This window comes from Quercus suber, unplaced genomic scaffold (assembly GCF_002906115.3).
Source record: "Quercus suber isolate HL8 unplaced genomic scaffold, Cork oak 2.0 scaffold_692, whole genome shotgun sequence".
Taxonomy (NCBI): domain Eukaryota; kingdom Viridiplantae; phylum Streptophyta; class Magnoliopsida; order Fagales; family Fagaceae; genus Quercus; species Quercus suber.
This window is the reverse complement of record NW_027070133.1, coordinates 118966-142726: the sequence shown is the minus strand read 5'-3', so window position 1 is coordinate 142726 and position 23761 is coordinate 118966. Positions and strand designations below refer to the sequence as shown.

General features: G+C 36.5%; 3 protein-coding genes and 1 non-coding gene across 4 annotated transcripts; 2 read left to right on the top strand and 2 right to left on the bottom strand.

Moving 5' to 3' along the window:
- The first annotated feature begins 326 nt into the window (after positions 1–326).
- LOC112038621 (probable LRR receptor-like serine/threonine-protein kinase At2g16250) lies at positions 327–6555 on the top strand. The gene is given in 5 exon segments (XM_024071449.2): positions 327–2149; positions 2152–2735; positions 4096–4224; positions 4696–4718; positions 5488–6555. Coding segments are annotated over 5 exon segments (2715 nt in total). The 5' UTR covers positions 327–781; the 3' UTR covers positions 6099–6555.
- A 1546-nt stretch (positions 6556–8101) lies between these two features.
- TRNAQ-CUG (transfer RNA glutamine (anticodon CUG)) lies at positions 8102–8173 on the bottom strand. Its single transcript has one exon. It is a non-coding gene; the product is annotated as a tRNA-Gln (tRNA).
- Positions 8174–9397: 1224 nt separating this feature from the next.
- LOC112038612 (transcription termination factor MTERF2, chloroplastic) lies at positions 9398–14394 on the top strand. Its single transcript, XM_024071438.2, has 6 exons — positions 9398–10080; positions 10941–11349; positions 11573–11788; positions 12082–12189; positions 12570–12844; positions 13183–14394. The coding sequence occupies exons 1-6, from the start codon at positions 9452–9454 to the stop codon at positions 13457–13459; spliced, it is 1914 nt and encodes a 637-aa protein (XP_023927206.1). The 5' UTR covers positions 9398–9451; the 3' UTR covers positions 13460–14394.
- A 704-nt stretch (positions 14395–15098) lies between these two features.
- Positions 15099–17391, bottom strand: LOC112038617 (uncharacterized). Its single transcript, XM_024071444.2, has 4 exons — positions 17257–17391; positions 15941–16056; positions 15723–15847; positions 15099–15606 (listed from the first exon to the last, which is right to left on the bottom strand). The coding sequence occupies exons 2-4, from the start codon at positions 16020–16022 to the stop codon at positions 15373–15375; spliced, it is 441 nt and encodes a 146-aa protein (XP_023927212.1). The 5' UTR covers positions 16023–16056; positions 17257–17391; the 3' UTR covers positions 15099–15372.
- Positions 17392–23761: the final 6370 nt, after the last annotated feature.

Here is a 23761-nt window from a genome sequence, read left to right as displayed (position 1 = left end):
CCATTGGTCCAGCCTTGGCTCGTGCCATTTTTTTAAAATCCTTTTGCAAGCTCATACCACAATCATAATCTACCTTTTATAAAAGTCATTAAAAAAATATTAACAATAATAAGCCGCTCTTTTAACTAAAAAAAGAAAAAGAAAACTTTTTACTACAGCAGCAAAATGAGAGTGTGACAGTTCAGGCTTTAAAAGATTTATTTATTTTTCAGTTTCTCTCTCTAAAATTATTATGATTCTTATTTAGTTTAACAAAAATAGTAAAATTTTTAACTTGCCCAATTTTTTTTATTATTTAAAATTTAATATTTCTAAACCCTCAGTCTCTCTCCCTCTCTCTTTTTGTCAACAGAAAGAAACTGAAGGATTCATAGAGAAGTAGGTGGAGAGAGAAAGAAAGAAAGAGACAGAGAGAGAGAGAGACAGAGACAGAGAAACAAGAAAGCAAAGGGAAGGAAAAGAAAAAAGAAGAAGAAAGTGATACAGATTTGTCACCATTCACAAACAGTTCTGTTTGTTATTCTTTTTTTCTTTTCTTTTTTTCAAAGAACCAAACTTTGAGGTAAGAGTTTTGTTTTGTTCTTTTCCTCTCTTTACATTTTTTTGCTCTCTTTTTGAGAGAGAGAGAGAGATAAAAAATGCATATTGATGTATTGGGTATCTCTGATTTTGGTTCTTGTAATAGTCAAAGATACATGTACACCTGGTTATACATACATATGTGAAAGAAAGAGAAAAGATGGGCATGTTTGGATCTTTACTGGGTCAGTGTTCATAAGCCATGGTGGATCAGCGAAACATAGTATCTTTTTGGTTGTTATTGTTGTTGTTTTTGTCCGTGTTGGAGTCTACATTAGAACAGTCACAGACACCGAGTTCAGGAGCTGAGAGAGTTGCTCTACTTGAACTCAGATCGTCCTTAGGGTTGAGAAGCAAGGACTGGCCTAGAAAGGCCAATCCTTGCTTTATATGGAATGGTGTGACATGCCAGAATGGTAGGGTCATTGGGCTAAACATTTCTGGGTTTCAAAGAACCCGAATTGGCAGGCAAAACCCTCAATTCGCAGTCAATGCCTTGGCCAATTTGACCCTTTTGTCATGGTTCAATGCTTCCAATTTCTTGCTTCCGGGCCCGATTCCCAACTGGTTCGGGTTTCAAATGGCTGCTCTCCAAGTGCTTGATCTTAGTTCTTGTTCTGTCATTGGAGCTATCCCTTCAAGTCTTGGAAATTTGACCAATTTAACTACTCTGTACTTGTCTCATAATAACCTCACTGGCCAAATTCCTGTTAGTTTAGGACAATTGCTAGGCCTTTCAGTTCTTGATCTTTCAAGGAATTCGTTTACTTCATCGATTCCCAGTTCATTTGCCTCACTCAGAAATCTTTCAGTTCTTGATTTGTCTGTGAATAACTTATCCGGGTCGATTCCCTCTGGCATTGGGACCTTAGTGAAGCTTCAGTATTTGAATCTTTCCAGCAATGGTTTATCATCTTCGATACCTCGTCAGTTAGGGAACCTTAGTAGCTTGGTTGACTTGGATCTCAGTTTCAATAATTTGACTGGATCGGTGCCTGAAGATTTGAGTGGTTTGAGGAGTTTAAAGAACATTATAATTGGGAATAATTTGCTTGGTGGGTTGTTGCCGGATAGCTTGTTTGCTAATCTGACGCGGTTGGAGTCCATAGTTCTGAGACATAGTGGTTTTAATGGTACTCTCCCTGATGTGTTGTGGTCAATGTCTAATTTGCGTTTACTTGACGTCTCTGGCAATAATTTCACTGGTTTGCTGCCCAATTCTAGCTCGAATGTCAATGCCACTGGCGTAGTACTCAACATTTCTCAAAATATGCTCTATGGAAATCTCACGGCTATACTGAGAAGATTCAGTGTCATTGATCTTTCTGGAAACTACTTTGAAGGTTCTGTTCCAGACTATGCGCGTAGTAATGCGTCTCTTGACAGAAATTGCCTCCAAAACGTGCCGAGTCAAAGGACTTCAGCTGAATGCTCATCATTCTATGCAGAGAGGGGTCTGACTTTTGATAATTTTGGACTTCCAAATTCCGTTCAACCTCCTCCTGCAGCAGGAAGTTCTAGGAAGAGCAATGGAAAGACAATTATATTAGCTGCAGTTTTTGGGGACTTGGTTTGTTGCTTTTGGTGGCGGGGTTGGTAGTGTTGCTAGTATGCACCTGCAAGAGGGGTGCTAGAAATCAAAAGGGGGTTGACGTGGGGCCAGTTCCTGCAGAGGGTGGTGCACCAACTCCTGGAGTAGTGATTAACTTTTCCAGTCTAGGAGATGCATTTACATATCAGCAACTGCTTCAAGCCACAGGTGAGTTTAGCGATGCGAACCTCATCAAATATGGCCACTCAGGGGATCTTTTCCGTGGTTTATTGGAGAATGGGGTCCCTGTGGTTATCAAAAGGATTGATTTGCGCGCAGCAACTAAAAGTGAAACATACATTTCGGAATTGGATTTCTTTAGTAAGGCTTCACATACAAGGTTGGTCCCCTTTTTGGGATACTGCCTAGAGAATGAGCACGAGAAGTTCCTGGTTTACAAATATATGCCAAATGGAGACTTGTCAAATTCCTTGTATCGGAAAACAGATTCAGAGGAAGATGGTTTGCAGTCATTGGATTGGATAACAAGACTGAAAATTGCAACTGGAGCTGCGGAGGGTCTATGTTATCTGCATCATGAATGTACTCCTCCACTTGTGCACAGGTATTTCTAGACGTGGTTTTTGTAATGTTTCCCTTCTGTTATTCTTTTATGTTTCTCCATATGGTCAATTTATTTTAAATTTCTGTCATTGATGTGAGTCGGTGTTTTTGGTGAAGTGTTGGATCTTCACAATCTAAGACCACTCCCACCCTTTGATTGTGTAACTAATACTTTAATATTGCTAATGCACTGAATCAAGTGGCATGTTATTAATGAATGTATACCCAACATGAAAAAATAAAAGGTGGTATTATGGCTTGCCTATGACTTCTTGAGAAATTAGTATTTTTAAGAAACTTTGAGAGTAATAGTTGACAAGCAGTCTGCACTAGAGTCGGTATATACTGTTGAAACATTTAACAGGGTTAAACCGTCATATAGTTGCTGCACAAAGATAGCTTATTACATGGCTCAAGATGCTGTTATGGGTGTCAGTGGAAGTTAAAACTTGGTCAAACAAGAGTGGCTGCGAAATAGAAACATATATATTGGGTTGATATATTAAACAGAAATAAGTGGGTTTTATTAGTTATTGTTCTAATTACATAATGAGTTATTTATCAAAATTTGTATAACATAACTCTCTCGGAGCTTGTAAGAGGTAACTATAATATTCTTGAGAGAGGAAGTCAGATATTGCAAGTATTAACTTTACTGCTTAGACAGTTTATGAAACAATTTTGAGAACTATAATATAATTGAAAGAAAAAGAAATAAAGGAAAGTAATTTCTCCTTCTAACAATATAATTTCTTAAGAAATTATGGGACACAAACACAAATAAGATGGGAAAGTATAAAGCTGTTCATTTTACCTGTATATCTTCTCTACTAGACACCTAAGCTTTCAAACTCAGGCCTCTTGTTATCTTGCAATCTTGCCGTACCAAGTTGAACGCTCGGTTAATTACACAACTAATGAGTTAAGTATGATGTTTGGCTGTAACTGAAATAGTCAAGAAAAACAGAAGTACTTGATAATTCCTCTTTGAGATATGCATTGTTGAGCCAAAGAGGTTGAAACCTTGAGAAAGTTACTTCATATAGAGCAAAATTTGGAAATGTAACACAATACTTGTTTGATTGTTTAAGCATACATATTTTCCAATTAGATGAATTTTTTTAATGTGTGGTTTTACTGCAAATCTATCCTTTCATCAACCATTAGAGAAAGAGTTAACGTTCTTACTACTTCGAGAGATAGAGAAAGATTGTGAAGAAGTTTATTGAATCATTGCATCTCTCTTTCCTTCATTTAGATGTCTTAACTGTGCATTAGATAAATTTATCACTAGTTCTATGTTAGGATAATTTGTGCCTGTGGGTGCATATGGTGACATGGCTTTCTTCTCGTTGTTGAAGGGATGTTCAAGCAAGCAGTATACTTCTTGATGATAAATTTGAAGTGAGGCTAGGGAGCTTGAGTGAGGTCTGTGCTCAAGAAGGGGATACTCATCAAAGCAGATTTACTAGGTTGCTGCGGTTGCCACAGTAAGTATTTTTTTGATAGTTCTATATGTTGATAATTGATACGAAATCCATATCTTTCTTTCAAGATTGTTATCTGCCTTTATAATGCGTTTATGATATTCTTCACCTATTCACTTGGTGAAAAGTTGATGTTTGAAATGGAATATGTACAATGTTTATTGCAAAAAGCTGTGACATGCTTACTAATGAAAAGAAAATGTTACATTTTGCTATAGCAACATAAGTGAAGGCATAAATATATACATCATCTAACTAATTGGTGTAAGCTAAACCTGGAGCAAGCCTAGACATTGTTGTGATACTTGTACTTTTGAATGTAATAATAATCTCCAAATAAATTATCTAGTATTTATTGTAGCTGTGGGGGTTTTATTTAGTTTTACCCTCTCTTGTCTTCATCTTTTATGAAGATCTTATGTATTTATGATGCCTGCATGACATTGTCATAATATTTTTCTTTATTTTGTGCAGGTCATCCGAACAAGGCACTTCTGGTAAGTTCATATTTAATTGTAAAATTTTGTTTCATTTTCCAAATCAGTTTTGTTTCATATATGTTTCTTTCTTGTTTATTGATCGATATTGGTGGAAATAGCCATTTGCTTCTCTTAATGCCCATCAATCTTTTAACTTTGTATAGCCTTTCCTCCTGCATATGGCTGTTTAGCAACCTTTCAAGTTTATACTTGATAGCATAAATCCTGTTCCTTGACTCAAAAGATTAGTGTCAGTCTCTAAAGAGCCCATGCTTGTGGTTATTCAAAACCCCTTTAAGTTCATCTGTAGTCATGCTGTGACATAGCATTAGAGTAAAGAACTTGGATGGCCTTTACTGATGAGTTTTTTCAGTGGGCTTATGTTCAGTAAAGAGTGCAAACCTGTATCATGATGAAGTGGTGGTTGGTGGTTAATATGTCGAGAGGCTGGTGGTCTATGATTGTCTTTCTCTGGTTGAGGCTGTTAGATTTTTTGAATTGAATTTAGTGATTGTGATTCCTAATTGATTCAAGATGAGTCTAATTTTTTATATTTTCTAGCAGCACTAGATAATGTCTTAGTTTATGGATTCTTTAAAAGTTTGTTTTAAAAGAATGCTATAGTTTGCCTGACCTGTACAGGGGAAAAAAAGAAAAGAAAAAGAAAATAGAAACGGTTAAAAGATTAAAATCACTTACATGTGCTGGAGGGCTTTGTAATATATAATTTATAGTGATCTCTGAATCTGTATTTCGTTACTGAAACTACATCTTCATGAATGGCCAGGTTCACTGACATCAGTGTGTTCCTATGATGTGTACTGCTTTGGCAAAGTGTTACTCGAGCTAGTGACTGGTAAAATTGGTATCAGTGCCTCGAGTGACTCCCAAGTTAAGGAATGGTTTGAAAATATGCTACCTTACATCAGTATGTATGACAAGGAACTGGTGACAAAAATTGTGGATCCATCTCTAATAATAGATGAGGATCTATTGGAGGAAGTTTGGGCCATGGCAATTGTTGCCTTGTCTTGCCTCAATCCAAAGCCTTCAAGGCGACCCCTCATGAGATACATCCTCAGGGCTTTGGAAAATCCTTTAAAGGTAGTCAGGGAAGAAAATTCTGGCTCTGGAAGGCTTAGAACCACTTCTTCTAGAGGGTCTTGGAATGCTGGTGTGTTTGGTAGCTGGCGTCATAGCACATCTGATGCTTCTGGTATTCCAGGAACCTCCACATATAAAGCTGAAGGAGGCAGCAGTTTAAAACAGTCTGCAACCACAGGTTCACAAGGAAGTGGCCAAAATGGGGAGCATTCATCCTCACGCAGACGGCATTCCAGGGAGATAGTCCCGGAACCATCTGATGTTCAAGATATAGTGAGATCAAATCAGGACTAGCACAGCACAGAGTTTGAGACTTCTTGATTCTTTGTCAATAATACAGCAGGCTTCCCATTTGAGTGCCTGCTTCTCTGGTACCATCCAGTGCCCTCCCCTCTTGTTTTGGAGCTAATTGTGATTTCAATCTGTTTTTGTACTCTACCCCCTGAAGGGAGACTGATACTGAGATTTTCATGAAAGTTATCGTCTTCGGGATGGTGAATTCATTTTGTGGATTGGGTCTGGATACAGAGAATTTTCAGAGGGGGTTCGGAGGGTGCCACAGACGGATATGGTTCTTATTTGTTTGACAGCTTGTTCATCGTGGTAGATACAAGCTACAATTTTTAGCTGTAATTGATTTTTTTTTTTTGGTTTCTGGTCCTCTTGTGGAATGTAAATTGTAATTGTTGAGGATGCTTCATTCAAATCATATTCTTATTTTGGTTCTGGAAAAAAAAAAAAAAAAAAAGAAGAGAGGAAAGGACCAAGGGATTAAAAAAAAAAAAAAAAAAGGAAAGAGAGATTATACCCATCTTCAGTTTCATAACGCTTATTCTAATCGANTGTGGATCCATCTCTAATAATAGATGATGATCTATTGGAGGAAGTTTGGGCCATGGCAATTGTTGCCTTGTCTTGCCTCAATCCAAAGCCTTCAAGGCGACCCCTCATGAGATACATCCTCAGGGCTTTGGAAAATCCTTTAAAGGTAGTCAGGGAAGAAAATTCTGGCTCTGGAAGGCTTAGAACCACTTCTTCTAGAGGGTCTTGGAATGCTGGTGTGTTTGGTAGCTGGCGTCATAGCACATCTGATGCTTCTGGTATTCCAGGAACCTCCACATATAAAGCTGAAGGAGGCAGCAGTTTAAAACAGTCTGCAACCACAGGTTCACAAGGAAGTGGCCAAAATGGGGAGCATTCATCCTCACGCAGACGGCATTCCAGGGAGATAGTCCCGGAACCATCTGATGTTCAAGATATAGTGAGATCAAATCAGGACTAGCACAGCACAGAGTTTGAGACTTCTTGATTCTTTGTCAATAATACAGCAGGCTTCCCATTTGAGTGCCTGCTTCTCTGGTACCATCCAGTGCCCTCCCCTCTTGTTTTGGAGCTAATTGTGATTTCAATCTGTTTTTGTACTCTACCCCCTGAAGGGAGACTGATACTGAGATTTTCATGAAAGTTATCGTCTTCGGGATGGTGAATTCATTTTGTGGATTGGGTCTGGATACAGAGAATTTTCAGAGGGGGTTCGGAGGGTGCCACAGACGGATATGGTTCTTATTTGTTTGACAGCTTGTTCATCGTGGTAGATACAAGCTACAATTTTTAGCTGTAATTGATTTTTTTTTTTTGGTTTCTGGTCCTCTTGTGGAATGTAAATTGTAATTGTTGAGGATGCTTCATTCAAATCATATTCTTATTTTGGTTCTGGAAAAAAAAAAAAAAAAAAAGAAGAGAGGAAAGGACCAAGGGATTAAAAAAAAAAAAAAAAAAGGAAAGAGAGATTATACCCATCTTCAGTTTCATAACGCTTATTCTAATCGAAATGTTCTTATTCTTTACTATAATTTTGTTTGAGGGCAGTCAATGGCTGCAGATTATGAAACTTTTTTTTTTTTTTTTTCGAGGGTGCAGATTATGAAACTTGAATTAAGGTTTCACTCTGCATTTTTGGTTTTGCTAGATTGTCATCCAACCTTTTCTTTTGAAGTTACAAGATAAAAGTGTCATCCAAATTTTTAGTCCTCCAGGGAATAAAAAAATATTAGAGAAAAACAGATAAGGCTTGATACATTTTCAATCTTGGACTAATATAATGGCTTAATGCTGACACTGATAGTAAAGATGGAACTTTTACGTTTTACAGACGCTGATTTAATAGATTTACTTTTTATTTATTTTTAAGTAGGGATGATGATTTTTTGACATACGCAATTCGTCAAATAAGCCAGAAGAGAGGGGGGTGGAAGAAAAAGGAGAAAGGAAAAGTACCCAAAAAATTGTTAAATTTGAGGTCCCACCGAGATTTGAACTCGGGTTACTGGATTCAGAGTCCAATGTCCTGACCACTAGACCATGGGACCTTGTTGTGCTCAAAAATGATTTTATATTATATAACTTTAAAGTTAAACTATTAAATGTTTCCCAACATTTATAGACCCAAATTCCTCTTATGCACGCTGAAAAAAGAATTTATCATTTTTTCCCATAAAAATGAAGAAGAAGAAGAATATAACAAGGATTCTATTGTTTATAGTTGAATAAAATCTAGGATCGCCTACATTAAAATAAAATAAACCCCTCACCTTGGCTTCATGATAAAAATCTTATAATGGAGTGGATTCTATTAGTTTGTTATATATTACAAATTTACAATTATATATCTCATGTAAACGTAAGAAATGTATTACTTATAAATAAATGTGCATTTAATATTATGTCATTTAAAATTTTAAAAGTCAATTATTTTTTCACCGATCTTACTTTCTCTCTTATTTTTTTGAATGGAGGTTGGATGATATTTAAGGCTCTCACCTTTGATAGACTATTCTACTCTTTAGTTATGAAAACCTCATAAATCGCTAGTACAATGAATATAAATATAATTTGAAAACTTCTGAATTTATATCACAAGTTTTTCAAATCTATTGAATTTAATGCTCGAGTACAAATACTTAATTGTCAATTCATTGAAAATACATTAATTCACGAGTTTAGGGGTTGTCATTCATGACTCCTATGGTAGAGTGATTGGATCTTTGGCTGAGCGTGTCCCACTCCCAATATTAGTCGGAACGGTGGAAGCTCTTGCCTGTAGAAGGGCGTTATTGTTTGCTAAGGAGCTGTGCATTTTCGATGCTATTTTTGAAAGGGATGCAGAGCACATCATCAAGGCGCTGCTGGGTAGAGAGGTACATCATCTAGAGTATGGTCATGTTATACAGGATAGTCTTGTCTTAACTGTTGAGTTTCGGATTTGTAAGTTTAATCATGTTAAGCATTTAGGCAACTCGGTTGCTCATTTTCTTGCTAGATGTTCTAAGTCAAGCAATGAGCTATAGGTTTGGATTGAGTTAATCCCTAATGATATAGCTCTTCTTGTATCGAGATATGCATTGTAATTTTTTCTTGAAATAAAACTTGGCCGTGAGATCCGGATTCTCCAAAAAAAAAAAAAAAAAAAAAAATTAAGTTGTCATTTTTTTAAGAGAAAAAAGAACCAAAAAATTCCGTTCTCTAAAAAGAAAAAAGAAAAAAGAAAAAAGAAAAAAAAAAAAAATATATATATATATATATATCCATTTCTCCCTCCCAAAAGTCTCAACACTGCCACTTCACTCTTTATCCAAAAAAAAATAGAGATGCTTTCATGTCCACTCCACCAGCACTCCCACGCTCTCCTCCTCCACCACCGCCCAAACACCGCCATCTCCTCCTCTCTCCGCCGCACACACAACTCCAAATCCACCTCCCTCCTCCTTCGCCACCTCTCTCAACCACAACCACAACCACAACCTCAACCCCAAGACCACGCTGCCCCTGCCCCTACTCCTCTCGACGAAAAAGAAAAAGTAGAATTTCTCGAACTCTCCCTCGTCACCAAACGCACCCCTCAGTTCCCAGGCTCTATCTACGTCCAATCCCCCTCTGACCCAGATGTCCACACCTCCCTTCCTCCCTTGCAAACTCTCTTCCAAACCCATACCAATGGCAGTGACGAAGAACAAGAAGAAGAAGATCATGACTTGATAATGCGAGCTCTCGAGATTCGACGCAAAGTCACTGCAGAGATTTTCAAGGAATCCATGATAAGAAAAGGCAAGTTTGGAATCACTTACGCCACCAATTTAACTCGCAGGTTGTCTGATTTCATTGATTATGTTATGGTCGAGGCCGCCGCTATGAAACGCTTGCCTGACTTCTCGGAATCCACCTTCAATTTTCGTGCCAAGACTGTCATTGATGACTCCCGTGTTGTGCCACTCATCAGGTAAGTTTTGCTAAATTTAGTCACTGTTCACTGTTTTTTGTTGTGTAATGTAGTTTATGTTCTGTTATTTGTGGAATTTTGGAGTAAGTTTGTTTCATTTATCAAATTTGGTAACTGGGATTTTTCGTTTTGAGTGAAACCCAGTTGCTTAAGTTTGATACCAAGTTGGTATATTTGTTTTAATTTGAAGTTTGGTGACTAGTTCGTTGTAGTTCAAAGCAAAAAGATGGGCTTAAAGGGCTTGGTGTTATGTTAGTTGTACTGCTTTTTCTGTGTGTTGTAGTTTATGTTCTTAGTATTATGTTAAAAGTAACTAAATTTAGTCACTGATCACCGCTTTTGTTGTTTTGGTTGTGTAATGTAGTTTAGGCTCTGTTATTTGTGGTGTTTTGGTGTAAATATGTTTAATTTATCAAATTTGGTAACTGAGTCCTTTTATTTGAATGAAACCCGGTTGCTTAAATTTGGTTAGAATAATGGTTAAATTCATCATTTCCTAATGTCTTAAGCTAAGCTTTTGAACAACTGCTAGTTTATCATGGTATCTGAGTGGGTGGTTCCAAGTCCAAACACTCTCTCCACTCTACCACCCATTTAAAATGTTAAAAATTCCATGAATTGGACCCCATTTATTAAGGGAGATTTTGGACTGACTTGTGAGGGGATGGTTAAATGATTAAATTTACCGTTTTCTAATAGTTTAAAATTTTGGGATAATCGGTGGCCTATCAAATTTGATACCAAGTTGTTATATTTGTTTTGATTTAAAGTTTGGTGATTAGTAATTTTCAATTCAAAGTGAAAAGATGGGTTTAAAGGGCTCATTATTATGTTAACTGTGGTTTCTGAATTGTGGATAGGTGGTTGAAGCATAATTCAGTGTCCTATCCCAAAATTGGGAAGCTGATTTGCATGTCCAGGGGAAAAATCGAGTCGATAAGACGGGTAATTGAGTGGTTGAAGTCGATTCATGTAAAAGGGGAATTTCTTGGGGTTGCGCTCACAAAATCTGGAAGGAATATTTTGGAGCGGAGCAATGAAGAATTGGATGAAATCGTTAATTACTTGGAGAGCAATGGAGTTAGGATGGATTGGATGGGTTATGTTGTGGGCCGGTGTCCGCAGTTGTTGTCTTACAGCATGGAAGAAGTGAGAGCCCGTGTGGGGTTCTTCTTGGATATGGGTATGAATGAGAAGGATTTTGGAACAATGGTCTTCGATTATCCAAGGGTACTTGGCTACTTTACTTTGGAAGAGATGAATGAAAAGGTATCTGAGCCCCTTTTGCCTTGCTCTTTCATAATTTTGGAGTCTTGTTGCATCCATTTTTTGTTGTGGACAATTCTAGCATTAAAAACAATTGAAACATGGAACATAAGTAATTTTAAGAAATTACTAATTGTGTGCATAGGTCTTGCTTCAGTATGATGTATTTTTAATCAATAGCCAATTTGTATATACATTAACAGATATGCTGGTTGTGTTTATCCAGGTTAGTTATTTAAAGGAATTTGGCATTGGTACTGAGGAGGTTGGCAAATTAATAGCGTTTAAGCCACAACTGATGGGCTGTAGCATTGAGGAAAAATTGAAACCTCTTGTTAAGTATCTGTACTACCATGGGATTTCCCGAGATGGTATGAAGAGAATACTTATGAGTAAACCAATAGTTTTCTGTATTGATTTGGAGACGACCATTGTGCCAAAGGTATGCCCTTGTTAGTTATACTGTAATGTGCTTGGACCTTGTTCTAAATGCAATATTTTTACCGAGATTCTACAAACTAGTTGAATTCTTTTGTTTAGATTTCCTTGGACTAATTTTGGTATCAGTCCTCAAGTTCTTTCCCCCAGTATCAATTTGCCATAATGATTTTTGAAACACATGTATATTGAATTATTTGAACACGAATCCGATGTATGTTGTATCAAACTATATGCCATTTTTGGTGTTATGCCTTGTGATAACAATACTTAATTGGTTTTTTCTTTCATGTGAAGGTACGGTTTCTTCAGGACATTGGCATTCGAGATGATGCCATTGGCAACATGCTTGTAAAGTTTCCTTCATTACTAACATGCAGCCTCGACAAGAAGATCCGGCGAGTGGTTTGTCCCTTTCTTATCTCCTCCCCCTCAGCACGGGCTCCTTCATTGCATGTTTATCTGTTTGTCATTTCTTTAGTGGTCCCCCTTCACACACAGCAAAGACAATTATTTATAATATGTTGTCAGGTGTTTCTAACTGGCAAAACAGTCAAGATGGGGGACCTCTTTTAACTTTGGACAAGTAATGCTTGTATGAAAATGCTAGTTGGTTATATTTGTTTCTGCTGTTTATTGGTCCAACATAATATTTATTAAAAAAAAAAAAAAAGAAAGATCCAGCATAATGAAAAGCTAATAATTAGGTACATTTTTTTTTTATCCAGCTGAATAACATCTAGTACTGAGCTGTAGTGACATACTGAAATTGGATTATAATACAGGTCATATTCTTGATGACCAGAGCTGGAGTGAATGAGAAGGATATTGGGAAGGTTATAGCTTTGGGACCAGAGCTCTTAGGATGTAGCATATCGAAAAAGCTTGAGGTTAGTGTGAAATATTTTCTGTCACTTGGCATTCGTTATCGACAATTGGGTGAGATGATTGCCGATTTTCCCATGCTCCTCCGATATAATGTAGATGTCCTCCGTCCAAAGTATCGTTACTTGCGGAGAACTATGGTCCGGCCTCTTGAAGATCTGATCAAGTTTCCAAGGTGAGCTGCATCAGAGTGCTGTATTGCCTTGAGTCCTATCTGCCCATGTTTCTTCATTCTGTTTTTTACAAAATTAGTTGGATGATCAATCCTAGTCATAATAAAATGGCTAGTCATTGATTAAGTGAAGGCAAGGCTCAGAAAAATAGCACCTGTCATTTTCAGTTTACTTATTATACTGGTAGTTCATGCTTTTGATTTACACAATGAGAGTTTGGGTCTGGTTATTTGCTTCTTTTTTTTCCTTAATCACCTTTATCCTCTTGTTCTTTATGTTTTTGCTATTGATACTGTTGATAATGAAATTGTTGATACTGTCCATAATGAAATTGCTGCAGGTTTTTCAGCTATTCTCTTGATGACCGAATAATACCAAGGCATAAGATTTTGGTTGAGAAGCAGATCAATTTAAAGCTGCGCTACATGCTGGCTTGCACTGATGAAGAGTTCGACAAAAAGGTCGAGGCTATAGTAAAACGGCGTCAAAGATTTGAATCTGGTCTTTTGGTAGACACTCTCTCTGAAGCTGCTCTTTTGAAAGAGGATCTGTCTGATTCGCAGGCAACTGACGACCCTGTGGAGAGTATGAAGCTTTCTGAAAGTGAGTCAATATAGTAGTTTCCAAATTTCAATCTGTCTTAAGGGGTATTCTGCTAGCACTCTACAAATTAGAGTTTTGAGGTCAAAACAGCTTGGGATTTAGAAATTGGGAACGCGGCAATCGAGATGTGTTTGAGCAATGCAGAATGACGTACATCTGAGAAAAAAAAAATGGCATGGCTTCTGTAAACAAGATGCATTATGGAATATAAACGGTTGGTCTTCTCAGGAAGAGAGACGACAAGCATTTCATAAATGGAAAGACATCCCTCTCCAGAAGGGAAATGATGTGTTTTTTGGATCAAAAAGAGTACGCGTTTGAGGGAAAGACAGGCATTTCTTTTGAAATCATATCAATATGCATTTTGGAAACTAAAACAAGCATCTTGCAGAGGGAAACAATGAAACATCCTTTCAGAGATCAGTACTCTCTACTCCTCTGAACCGAAAACGATTATCCTATGGATTAGAACTCATGCCAGGTTTAAGGTCTAGTATATACCTCATGTTACCTGCAATAGGGGCAGTATGCTTTTTTGAATGTATCCCTTCAACATTCTCTTTGTAATCTTTTATGGGTCATGTTAGCGAGTGCCCTTAGGGCATTGGTTAACAATCTATTTTAAGAAAGTTTTGACACTACTTTTATGGGAAATGAAAAAAACTATCAAAACATTATTATTTTTTTCCTATAAAAACTTTCTTTAAATGGATTGTTAACCAATGCCCTAAGGGCATTCGTTAGCATTTCTCATCTTTTATTTGTCTAAAGGAATCTGTCTAAAGGAATCAGCAATATCGTAGTTCTTCCCTATGTTTTATGGTATTCAATGCAGTGGTTGTAATTTACTACATGGACCTCTTTGTAGATTTGTTGCTTGAATACTTGTAATAAGGATCAAGTCATGCCTCATGGGTTCAAAGGTATGGCAGAAACTGATTCATGTCAATGTAGCTGAACATACTTTTCATTAACAATGGAGGCAATATTGATTACTCCACATTAAATTTTTTAGCCAAATATCCTTCTAGCTGAGACCCATCTGAAAGGAGCAAACCTAAAGCAATTCATTATTCGTCTTTGTTCTCTTTACATTTACTCGTCACACTTATTTTTTCCTTTTTGGCATCAGTGAATACCAAGTTGCAGAGGGAGGGTAAAGAAAACATGATAATGGTTTTAATTCTCTAACACACTAAGATGAGAGACAAGTAATTAATTGAAAACTAGAAGTTTCTCACTACCCGTTGGAACCATCCAATTATTGATGACAACTGAAAACCCAGTGGCTTATGCAGTCTCTGCTAATAATACAAGTCCACTTTGACAAAAATTCTTGAGGCCTTATACCCAAAATAAATAAATTTAAAAAGAAAAAGAAAAAGAAAGCCAGATACTTGAACAGAATCCAAACCTAGCATCACAGACAGAATCCTTCGCTTCATAATTAGCCTGGGTATCACAAATAAAGATTACATTAAATCCTAAGCACAACCCACAAGGAAAGGGTACCAAGCTCAATAAACTTATCTTCACTACTGCATTATAATCTTCACATTTTATGTGGCTCCCCTTTAAATTCCCAAATTTTACATTTAGGGGAACAAAAATGTCAAAAACGGAAAAGAGAAGGTAATTTGGTATGTAATACCATAAACAAAACTGGAGAAGACATTTTATTACCAACTAGAAATTCATGTACCTTTAATACAAATGACATCTAGTTTTAAAGAGAAATGAAATTTTAAATTTTGAGTCAGATTAATTGTTGCACTAAATTGCACCAAAAGACAAATGAAAGCAAGAACGAAACATTTACCAGTACCACCAATAACTACAACTACAAGATTTCAAGTGCCGCTTAAAATTTATGGACTCGGGGCATAAGAGTTGCAAATTTCAACATATAGTGTGTACAATATGAGAATTAAGCAGCTGTCTGTAGGTTCGGAGCCCCAGCTTCTGCATACACAGGATGAAGCACATGACCATCCTTGGGCTCAACATGTACCCATTTGCGTCCAGTCAGCTTGTTTCGTTCAAACTTGACACAGCCTTCTTTCAGAGCATAAAGTGTGTGATCCTTTCCTATTCCAACATAGTCTCCTGGATGGAAACGGGTGCCACGCTGGCGTACAATGATATTGCCAGGTATTACCCTCTACAATGAACAGAAGAATCCCATTGTAAGTAAAGAGAAAAGATGATTGAGTATTCTTCTCTTATTGTTATTAATATTTCTCAGTCATAACTTTACCCAAAGCATCAGTCAGTTACCTCTCCACCAAATTTTTTCACTCCAAGATTCTTAGGTTTTGAATCCCGTCCATTCTTTGTAGATCCTGCACTCTTTTTGGTAGCCCAACGTCTAAACATCAAACTTAATCCATCTCCAGAAACCTCTACATTCAGAATAACATAAAGCATTAGAACCAAAACTCATAAAATGTTCATGAAACGAGTACTCTAATTGGCAAAGTAATGTGAAATTGTACCACTAGCACTGTTGTAAACAGGAACATTGGAAACCAGATCCCTAACACTTAGTCTTCTGCATAAAGATGCTGCAAAATTCATGCTGTTGATTTCAGAATGAAATGGAGCCCAAAACCTGAAACAAAATGACCACAAAACTTAAAATGATTGAACAGTAAAAGATGGGGTTGGGGATCAGGAAAAGTTGGTTCATCCATAAGAAATAGTCATGTCCTGACTCACAAAATACCCAATCATTAATAGTCAGCATTCAAATCTTCTCTGAGCTCAATGACCTTTCGTCACCATCCAATTTTTAAAATTTTTACTTTCTTCTTGTTCTTTTTCTTCCTGAATTTTTATACCTCTATATAACCTCCTTCAATTACTCATACATCATTCAGTTAGACAGGAAAATTGAGTGAATCAGAAGTCAGAACCAATCCCTTCTATTCTATAATCTGACATCCAATTCTCTTTTAATAGCACTGGATGATTCCCTTAAAGAGCCACCAGCAGAAATTTTACCTAAACCGTCTAATATTTGCACTAAATTCAGTTTTAAATTATATGGACACAAGAACAAAGGAAAAAAGAAAAAGAAAAAAAGAAACCCAGCAAATGAAACATACAAAGCCAACACACCAATAAGGTTAACGAAAAGGCAAAGTTGAAAATCTGAAACTGCAGATTACAAATCTCACATTGACTAATCAATACTAATTTAGTTCAAGAGGTCAAAATTCAGAAACACAGCAGAAGAGTATATATTATTTTCAAACCGCGCACAATTAAAAAATTGGAATACAAACATGCATAATGAATATACCTACATTCCTAAAAAATCCCCACAATTGAAAATGAAGCAATAATAGTAGCAACAACAACAACAACTAAATCTTAGTCCAAAAAATTTAACAATACTTTATTCCAAACAATCTCACACGGCTCTCCTCATCTTTTCATCAATAAGGGCACCCCTATCTTTATGCAAAATTTCCTAGTTCTGAATCCTATCTTATCCTAGCTGATAAAATTTGTAAATTACAGCAGCCATATTAATAACAAAACCCTTTAACTCCCACAAGAACCGAAAAAACAAGCAAAAAAATACAGCAAGCACACAAATTTTCCAATATCCAATTCAGAATAAAGTTAAATAAGCAAGGATTTAGATTTAGTTACTAGCAAGGAATTTTCACAACTTGAAAGACACCCAAAACCAAAACCCAAATGAAAATCCCATTTTTCAAACCCCCCAAACCCAAACCCAAACTCACCAAATCCCTAAACCTACAAAACTCAGCCGAGAGAGAGAGAGAGAGAGACTACTCACCGGAACAGCCGTCTTCGCCGCCGTCTGCAAGCTTCGTTCTTGACCAATACGCGAAGAAGGCTTTGTGGGTTTGGAGTTATTGACTAACGAGTGAGCGTGATAGAGGTCTCAGTCTGAGATGGACAGTGAGGAAGAGTGATGTGGCATAAAAAATGGTTTTTTAAATTAGACTTTTTTTTTTTTTGGGATAAAAATTTAATTAAACTTTATCATTAATTTAAGACACTAATTAAATTTTGGTATCGGCAAGAATTGAATCTCAGATCTCCTATTCAACTACTTGATATATTAACAAATTTTTTTTTTTATTTAAATTGACACAGCACTTTCCATTAAAAAAAATAAATTGACACAACACAAACAGTGACTAAACACAATTAAAGGTTTAGAACACAAGGCTTAAAGTTTAGGAATTTTTTTTTTTAATACCAAATAAACAAGATATTCTCAACAAAGTTTAGGACTTAGGACCATGTAATTCTTATCCAAAAAAAAAGGAGTATGTAATTTACCAAAAAAAAAAAGAAAAAGAAAAAGGCATCCAGACGCATTGGGGCGTGATCAGTATATATGCCGACCTTCAAAAAAGAAAGAAAGTACATATGCTGGAATGAACCCATAGGCCCAATTAATGGCAGAACATAGAGCACATTGTGTGTTTTCTTTGGGTTAATTAAGAGCCCATTAATTGATGAATATATATAGTTTGGGCCTCTTAGGCTTTTACAATTATAGCCCAATCCGATTCTTTATGCACCAAGACCACTATAGGAAGAAGCGGAGATTTATCCTAAAGTGATTTAATAATTTTAATTAGGTGGGAGTTTTTTTTTTTTTTTTAAACTCTGCTGATAAATTCTACTATAACTCAATATAATTGTATGTATGTAAAGCTTTTTCCTAAACATTTGAAGCTTGACATTTGCCCTTCATCCCACAAGGACTTGTATTTATAGAATAACCAACACGTTTAGAATGCTCAGTAACGAAATCTTTTAGTTTAAGTAGAATGATGGACCATTACACAAAAGTGACGTTATTCACCTAATCACTCTATAATTTTTCCTAAAACTATTAGCTTTAGCCCTTATTACATTCTTCAAAAAAGGAGAGAGAGAGAGAGAGAGAGAGAGAGAGAGAGAGAGAGAGACCAAATGAGGAATTTGTGGTCAGTTTCTGTGGACATTGCGATCACCTTGTAGTTACTCCTCGAACTACAATCGAAAGATAGAGTTGGCTAATTTCTAGTTAACTCTACTTTACTTCCATAAATCCAAACGAACCATAAAGTTCTAAACCCAGACTCAAGAGATTTCTTTGTACTAATGACAAAGAGAATTTCAAAGCATCTGCCCATTCCATTTTCCTCAGTCCAGTTGGTGCACAATCGTGGTGAACATGTAGGTAGAGGGTCTATCCTCTTTGATCCGATAGGCAATAGCTATGGGCCATTTGGTATGGTAGTTTAAGCAACACTTTCAGTTTTTAAATAACATTATACGTATTTTCACACACTTTTTCACCCACACATATTTTCAAAAAATATAAACAACATTACTAGAACAACGATGTAGTAATGGGGTAAATATCTCTCATTTTCTGTTTGCAGATGATAGCTTCATATTTTGCCAAGCTACAGTGGAAGAATGCCAGTACCTTCTTGGTTTGCTGAATTGCTATGAAAGGGCTTTAGGTCAACAATTAATACATTGAAGACTTTGATTTTCTTTGGCAAGAATACTACACCAGAAGTTAAGGTAGCAGTTCAGAATTTGATAGGAGGAAGAATTATGAAGGATTATGAAAAATACCTTCGGCTTCCTATGGTTGGGGGTAAATCAAAGATGAATACATTTAGAGACTTGCAGGAAAAAATTACCAAAAGAGTTATGGGGTGGAAAGAAAAATTCATCTTAAAGGCAGGAAGGGAAATTCTAGTAAAAACGGTGGCTCAGGCCATACCTACCTACTCTATGGGTATTTTAAAATTCTTAAGGCTTTATGTGACACAATGAATTCTACTCTAGCAAAATATTGGTGTGCGAAAACAAGAGATGAGAGGAAAAATCCATTGGATTAACTGGAAGAAGTTATGTACTCCAAAGAAAAGTGGTGGTATGGGTTTTTGTGATATCCAAGCGTTCAATTTAGCGTTATTAGCTAAACAAGTGTAGCGTTTAATTCACAAAACCCACTCACTGTTCTACAGAGTATACAAGTCCAGGTATTTCCTTATGTGTTCATTTATGGATGCAGACCTTGGTAATAATCCTCTATTTGTGTGGTGGAGTTTATTGGTAGCAAGGGATATCATTAAAGAAGGCTCGTGGTGGAGGGTAGAAGATGGGAGAACAATTGAAGTATCAACCCAAAAATGGCTGTCGCATAAGCCAATCTTTCTAGAGGATACTCGACCTATATGTATGTCAAGGATTTGATTGACTATGCAGTGGGATAGGGAAAAATTCTTTGACTTGTTTGCTCACAAAAAACGGATGGAAATACTCGCAATACCTCTATTGAAAACTTTAGAGCATGATGTTGGGTGCAAAGCACCGTGTGGGTCCAGCCGACATGCTTGGTCAAAGCTCATTTGTGAGCTTGTTTCAAAAGTCTTCAAAGTAAGCTTTCCCATTTATTAAGAAATGACCAAGGAGAGGTCTCTTCTCTTAATGAGAAGTGATGCAAGACGTGTTGGACACGTTGAAGAAAAAGAAAAAGAAGAAAATAAAGAAGCAAAGGTCATTCGGCCAGAGAGTGTGAGAAGAAACACACTGAGAGAGATCTGAAATATCGTGTAAGTTCCACAGAGTGAGCAAGAAACACAGAGAGATATTCAGCCATTTGAGGTGCAGGCCGAATGAAGAGATAGAGAGAATCAGTGAGAGAGTGAAAAAGAAAAAAAAGAGAGTTTTTTTTATGCTCAAGTTACACACAAGAGAGATAAATTGGTAGAGTTCTCTTATAGTTTTTGAGTGCTACATGGAGAGTTGGAGTATTTAAAAGAAGATTTTGCTACTGACTTTGTGGTGAGATTATATTTACTTTTTCAAATTTATTTGTTATACATCCAATTTATTGTAAACTCAAATCTAGCACAAACTTAAGAGTTATAATTTTTATTTCATAATTGATATTTTTTGAAGCTGCCCTGTGATTTTTCCCTCTACATCAAAAATTTTTCACGAAAGATTTGATGTTCTTTTATAAACGTGTCTATGTGGTACTTGCTAGATTTTTTTTTTTTTCATAATATTACGTAATTATATATTTTAATTTACTCATAGACATAGAGTACACAACACATGACACCTTGAATTGGATTGAAAATACTAATAATGTCTTCACTGTGACATCAGCATATCGGGTGGTGCTGAGGATGAAGGAACGATCCAGAATTGAGCACTCAACTGCTGGGCAAGATGGGCATCACTAGAAAAAAAATCTGGACTTTGAATGTCCCACCAAAGTTTAGAACTTTCTTATGGCGTGCTTGTTCCAATATACTGCCTACCAGGGAGAATCTTTCTCGGCCAAAGGTATCAGTTGAACCTCATTGTGAATTCTGTTGCCAGTTATCAGAATCTGTAGGACACCTCCTATGCGAATGTCCTTTTGCCAGAAACGTGTAGGATATGTGTTGGGGTAAACTTCAGAAGTGTTCAAATGAGGCTCGTGAATTCTTCAATTTATTCAATTTGCTTGTTGAGAAGCTTCCACAGCTGGAGTTAGAAGCTGGGCAATGGTGTCTTGGGCAATATGGAACGCAAGGAATGAATTCTACTTTGATAGAATCCAACAGCATCCAAAAATCATCCTAGAAGGGGCTATTGGCATATTAGAAGAGTATTAGAGACTGTGCTTTACAGAATAGAAACTAGCTCTCTTCGAGTTGGTTGAATAGCATTGTTTTTCTGTAGCTGTTGATATTGTATTCGTTGTTTTGTTTTGTTGGTATTGTCCAGCTAAATGATATTATTTCCTGCTCTGGGAGTTTGTTCCTAGTGGTACTCTTGTTATACTTGCTCTACTTCAATAAAATATCTATCTTTTATCTCAAAAAAAAAAAAAAAAAAAAACACTCCATTCACCACCTTTGTTCCATTTAGTGGAACATTATTTAGTTATTTGAAGATTAGTGGCAAGTGTTTGAAGTTGGGAATAGTTTGGTTAAGTACACTGGTGGAGCTATTGATGGCTGTGCCTCAATCCCTTACCTCCAAGCAGCATGTCTTAAAGAGAGAAGGATTCGTTTTGAAGTTTCTGCTTTAGGGTGGGTTTAGCATCTAGACGTGCATGTGTATAATAATATGAAGTTTGACTTTTTTTTTTTTTTTTTAAAAAAATCAAAATTTACACTGTTTTTGGTTTGAACATTTTGGATTCCATATTTGAATACCTATGTGCATTATATCCATGTACTGCTTGTGATATGTGAAAGGAGGTGAAGGATATTCTGTTTTGACTTTGTGTACATTTACTAATTGTTCAATATTTAAGATAAATAAATAAAAAGTGAAATTATATATGTTTTCTTCTGACAGCCTATTTGTAATTTTAGGTTTTTCAGCTGGAATAAAGAAAGAGTTTGCTGCCACTAAGAAGAAGGTTGGTACATTAAAGCAAGCTATATGTGTGAACTGGGAATACATTTTGTGATAAGATCTCCTCTCATTTAACCTTTCAAGTCTTTTCCATTTTTATTTAAATATAAGACATATGACATTTAAAAATTAAATAAATGCCACTTGTTGCTCATGAGAGGGAAAATGAGGACTCCATAGGAGGAAATAATTTCCAATAAGTTTTTAAGGTGTAGTGGGAATTTTTTGGCTGAATAGGTGGAGCGAGATTTCTAAATGTTAATTACTGTTACAATTGCAGATTTGCCATTCATTTGGTATCCTAGAGGCCTACTAGAACTATTCTTTTATTGTTTGATATTATGACTGGCAACCAGGATTTTTGTGACATAGGCTGCTTGCAGTTGAATGGATAAGAGCTTGTTTGGATATCATGAAAACTGAGTGATATCACTCAGTTTTTATGATCCATCATCCAAACCGAGTGAGTCCCACGGATGACAAACTGTTTGGCTTAGTTTTAGATGATTGTTTCCATGACTCAAAACTCAAAATTTTGGATGTGGATGATGGAAAATGAAAATAGAATTTTGGTGTTTTCAAAAGTTGAAAACTGAAATTCAGTGGCAAATGTGGTAAATAAGATGACGTTGTGGGCCCCTTACTAGTGCGTTGTCACATCAGAGTCAGGTTGGGTTATTATCGTTACAACTCCCCTGTCTCATTTCATTTCTCCCCCAAATTTTCAGCAAAACTTTTCCCTCTCCTCACTTCCCTCTCTCAGCCTCCTCTCACATCAGAGTCAGGGCTCTTCTCATTTTCACTTCCCTCTTCATTCCTAGCAAGTTAGCTCCATGACGAACACTTCGTGATCGAAGCATTGAACCAGGCCTAAGAAGAACACTGCGTGATCGAAGCACTGAACCAGGCTTGAATCTTCACCGGCGAGTCCATACCGACCTTTGTCACCATGTCCATGCCTCTCTCTCCCTCTCCCAGGTGCAATATATGTCTCCCAGGTGCAATGTATATCTCTATCCCCCTCTCCATTTTCCATGTCCATTGCTTGATTTGGGTTTTTTGCTGGTATTATACTTTAGATATGAAAATGGTTTTTCCTCCATGGACTGATGTTGATGACCCTTTTTGTTTATACTAGTAATTACACATATCAATTAACTGAGAGCATCTAATTGAAAAATTATTGTTCAAAACCTTGTATGGAGGCAGAACTGATCCTGCTTTTCACGTATGAAAAATCTAGAAACAAATAGGCTTGCAAGTGAAATAATAATCTTAAATTGGTTCATGTTGATCTTGCGAGACATGCTTACAACATGTTGTCTTAGTTTATTTTTGTTCATCTCCCCTACCCCACTTCTTTTTTTCCATTTCTTGTTTTCCTATCCCTTTTCAAATAGATACTATCAAGGTTCATTGCTTCCTTCTTTTCGTTCCTGTGCTTGATTGTCTTGTTAAATTATAACAAGTGAACAGGTTTTTTAATGAAGTATTAATGCAATTATATGTCTTTTGGTTATTCAAGTTCCTTAACTTTTTGTATCCTCTTATCTTAGTTACTGTGATCAAGACTTGGAAAACAAACATAGGACATTGACCAGGATTCTCTTTTATGCCAACCAAGGATAACATTAACTACGACATGACTTTCTATGTTCCAAGAGTGCTCTTTATATGAGCTTTCTATTGTATTTATCAGAGCAGAAAATTAGATTAACACAAACAGCAACATTTGGATCATAAACAGTTACAGCCTCAATTCCAATATGGTAACAAACACAAGCCAAATTCTCAGCCTCAGTCCTTAAATCAAGGAGCTGAATTACCAAAGATCATGACGGATTGCCTCCCAAATCCAAATATCAAGCCTAAGGGCTAACTTTGTTCTCTGCAATTTCTTT

Excerpts from the sequence above, each read along its gene's own strand:
- LOC112038612 (XM_024071438.2), top strand. The coding sequence starts at position 9,452 with ATGCTTTCATGTCCACTCCACCAGCACTCCCACGCTCTCCTCCTCCAC. Across the intron at positions 11,789-12,081 it reads AGACGACCATTGTGCCAAAG|GTACGGTTTCTTCAGGACAT; the intron begins GTATGCCCTTGT and ends TTTCATGTGAAG. Across the intron at positions 12,190-12,569 it reads ACAAGAAGATCCGGCGAGTG|GTCATATTCTTGATGACCAG; the intron begins GTTTGTCCCTTT and ends ATTATAATACAG.
- LOC112038617 (XM_024071444.2), bottom strand. The coding sequence starts at position 16,022 with ATGAATTTTGCAGCATCTTTATGCAGAAGACTAAGTGTTAGGGATCTG. Across the intron at positions 15,848-15,940 it reads TGTTTACAACAGTGCTAGTG|AGGTTTCTGGAGATGGATTA; the intron begins GTACAATTTCAC and ends TTCTGAATGTAG. Across the intron at positions 15,607-15,722 it reads TGAAAAAATTTGGTGGAGAG|AGGGTAATACCTGGCAATAT; the intron begins GTAACTGACTGA and ends TGTTCATTGTAG.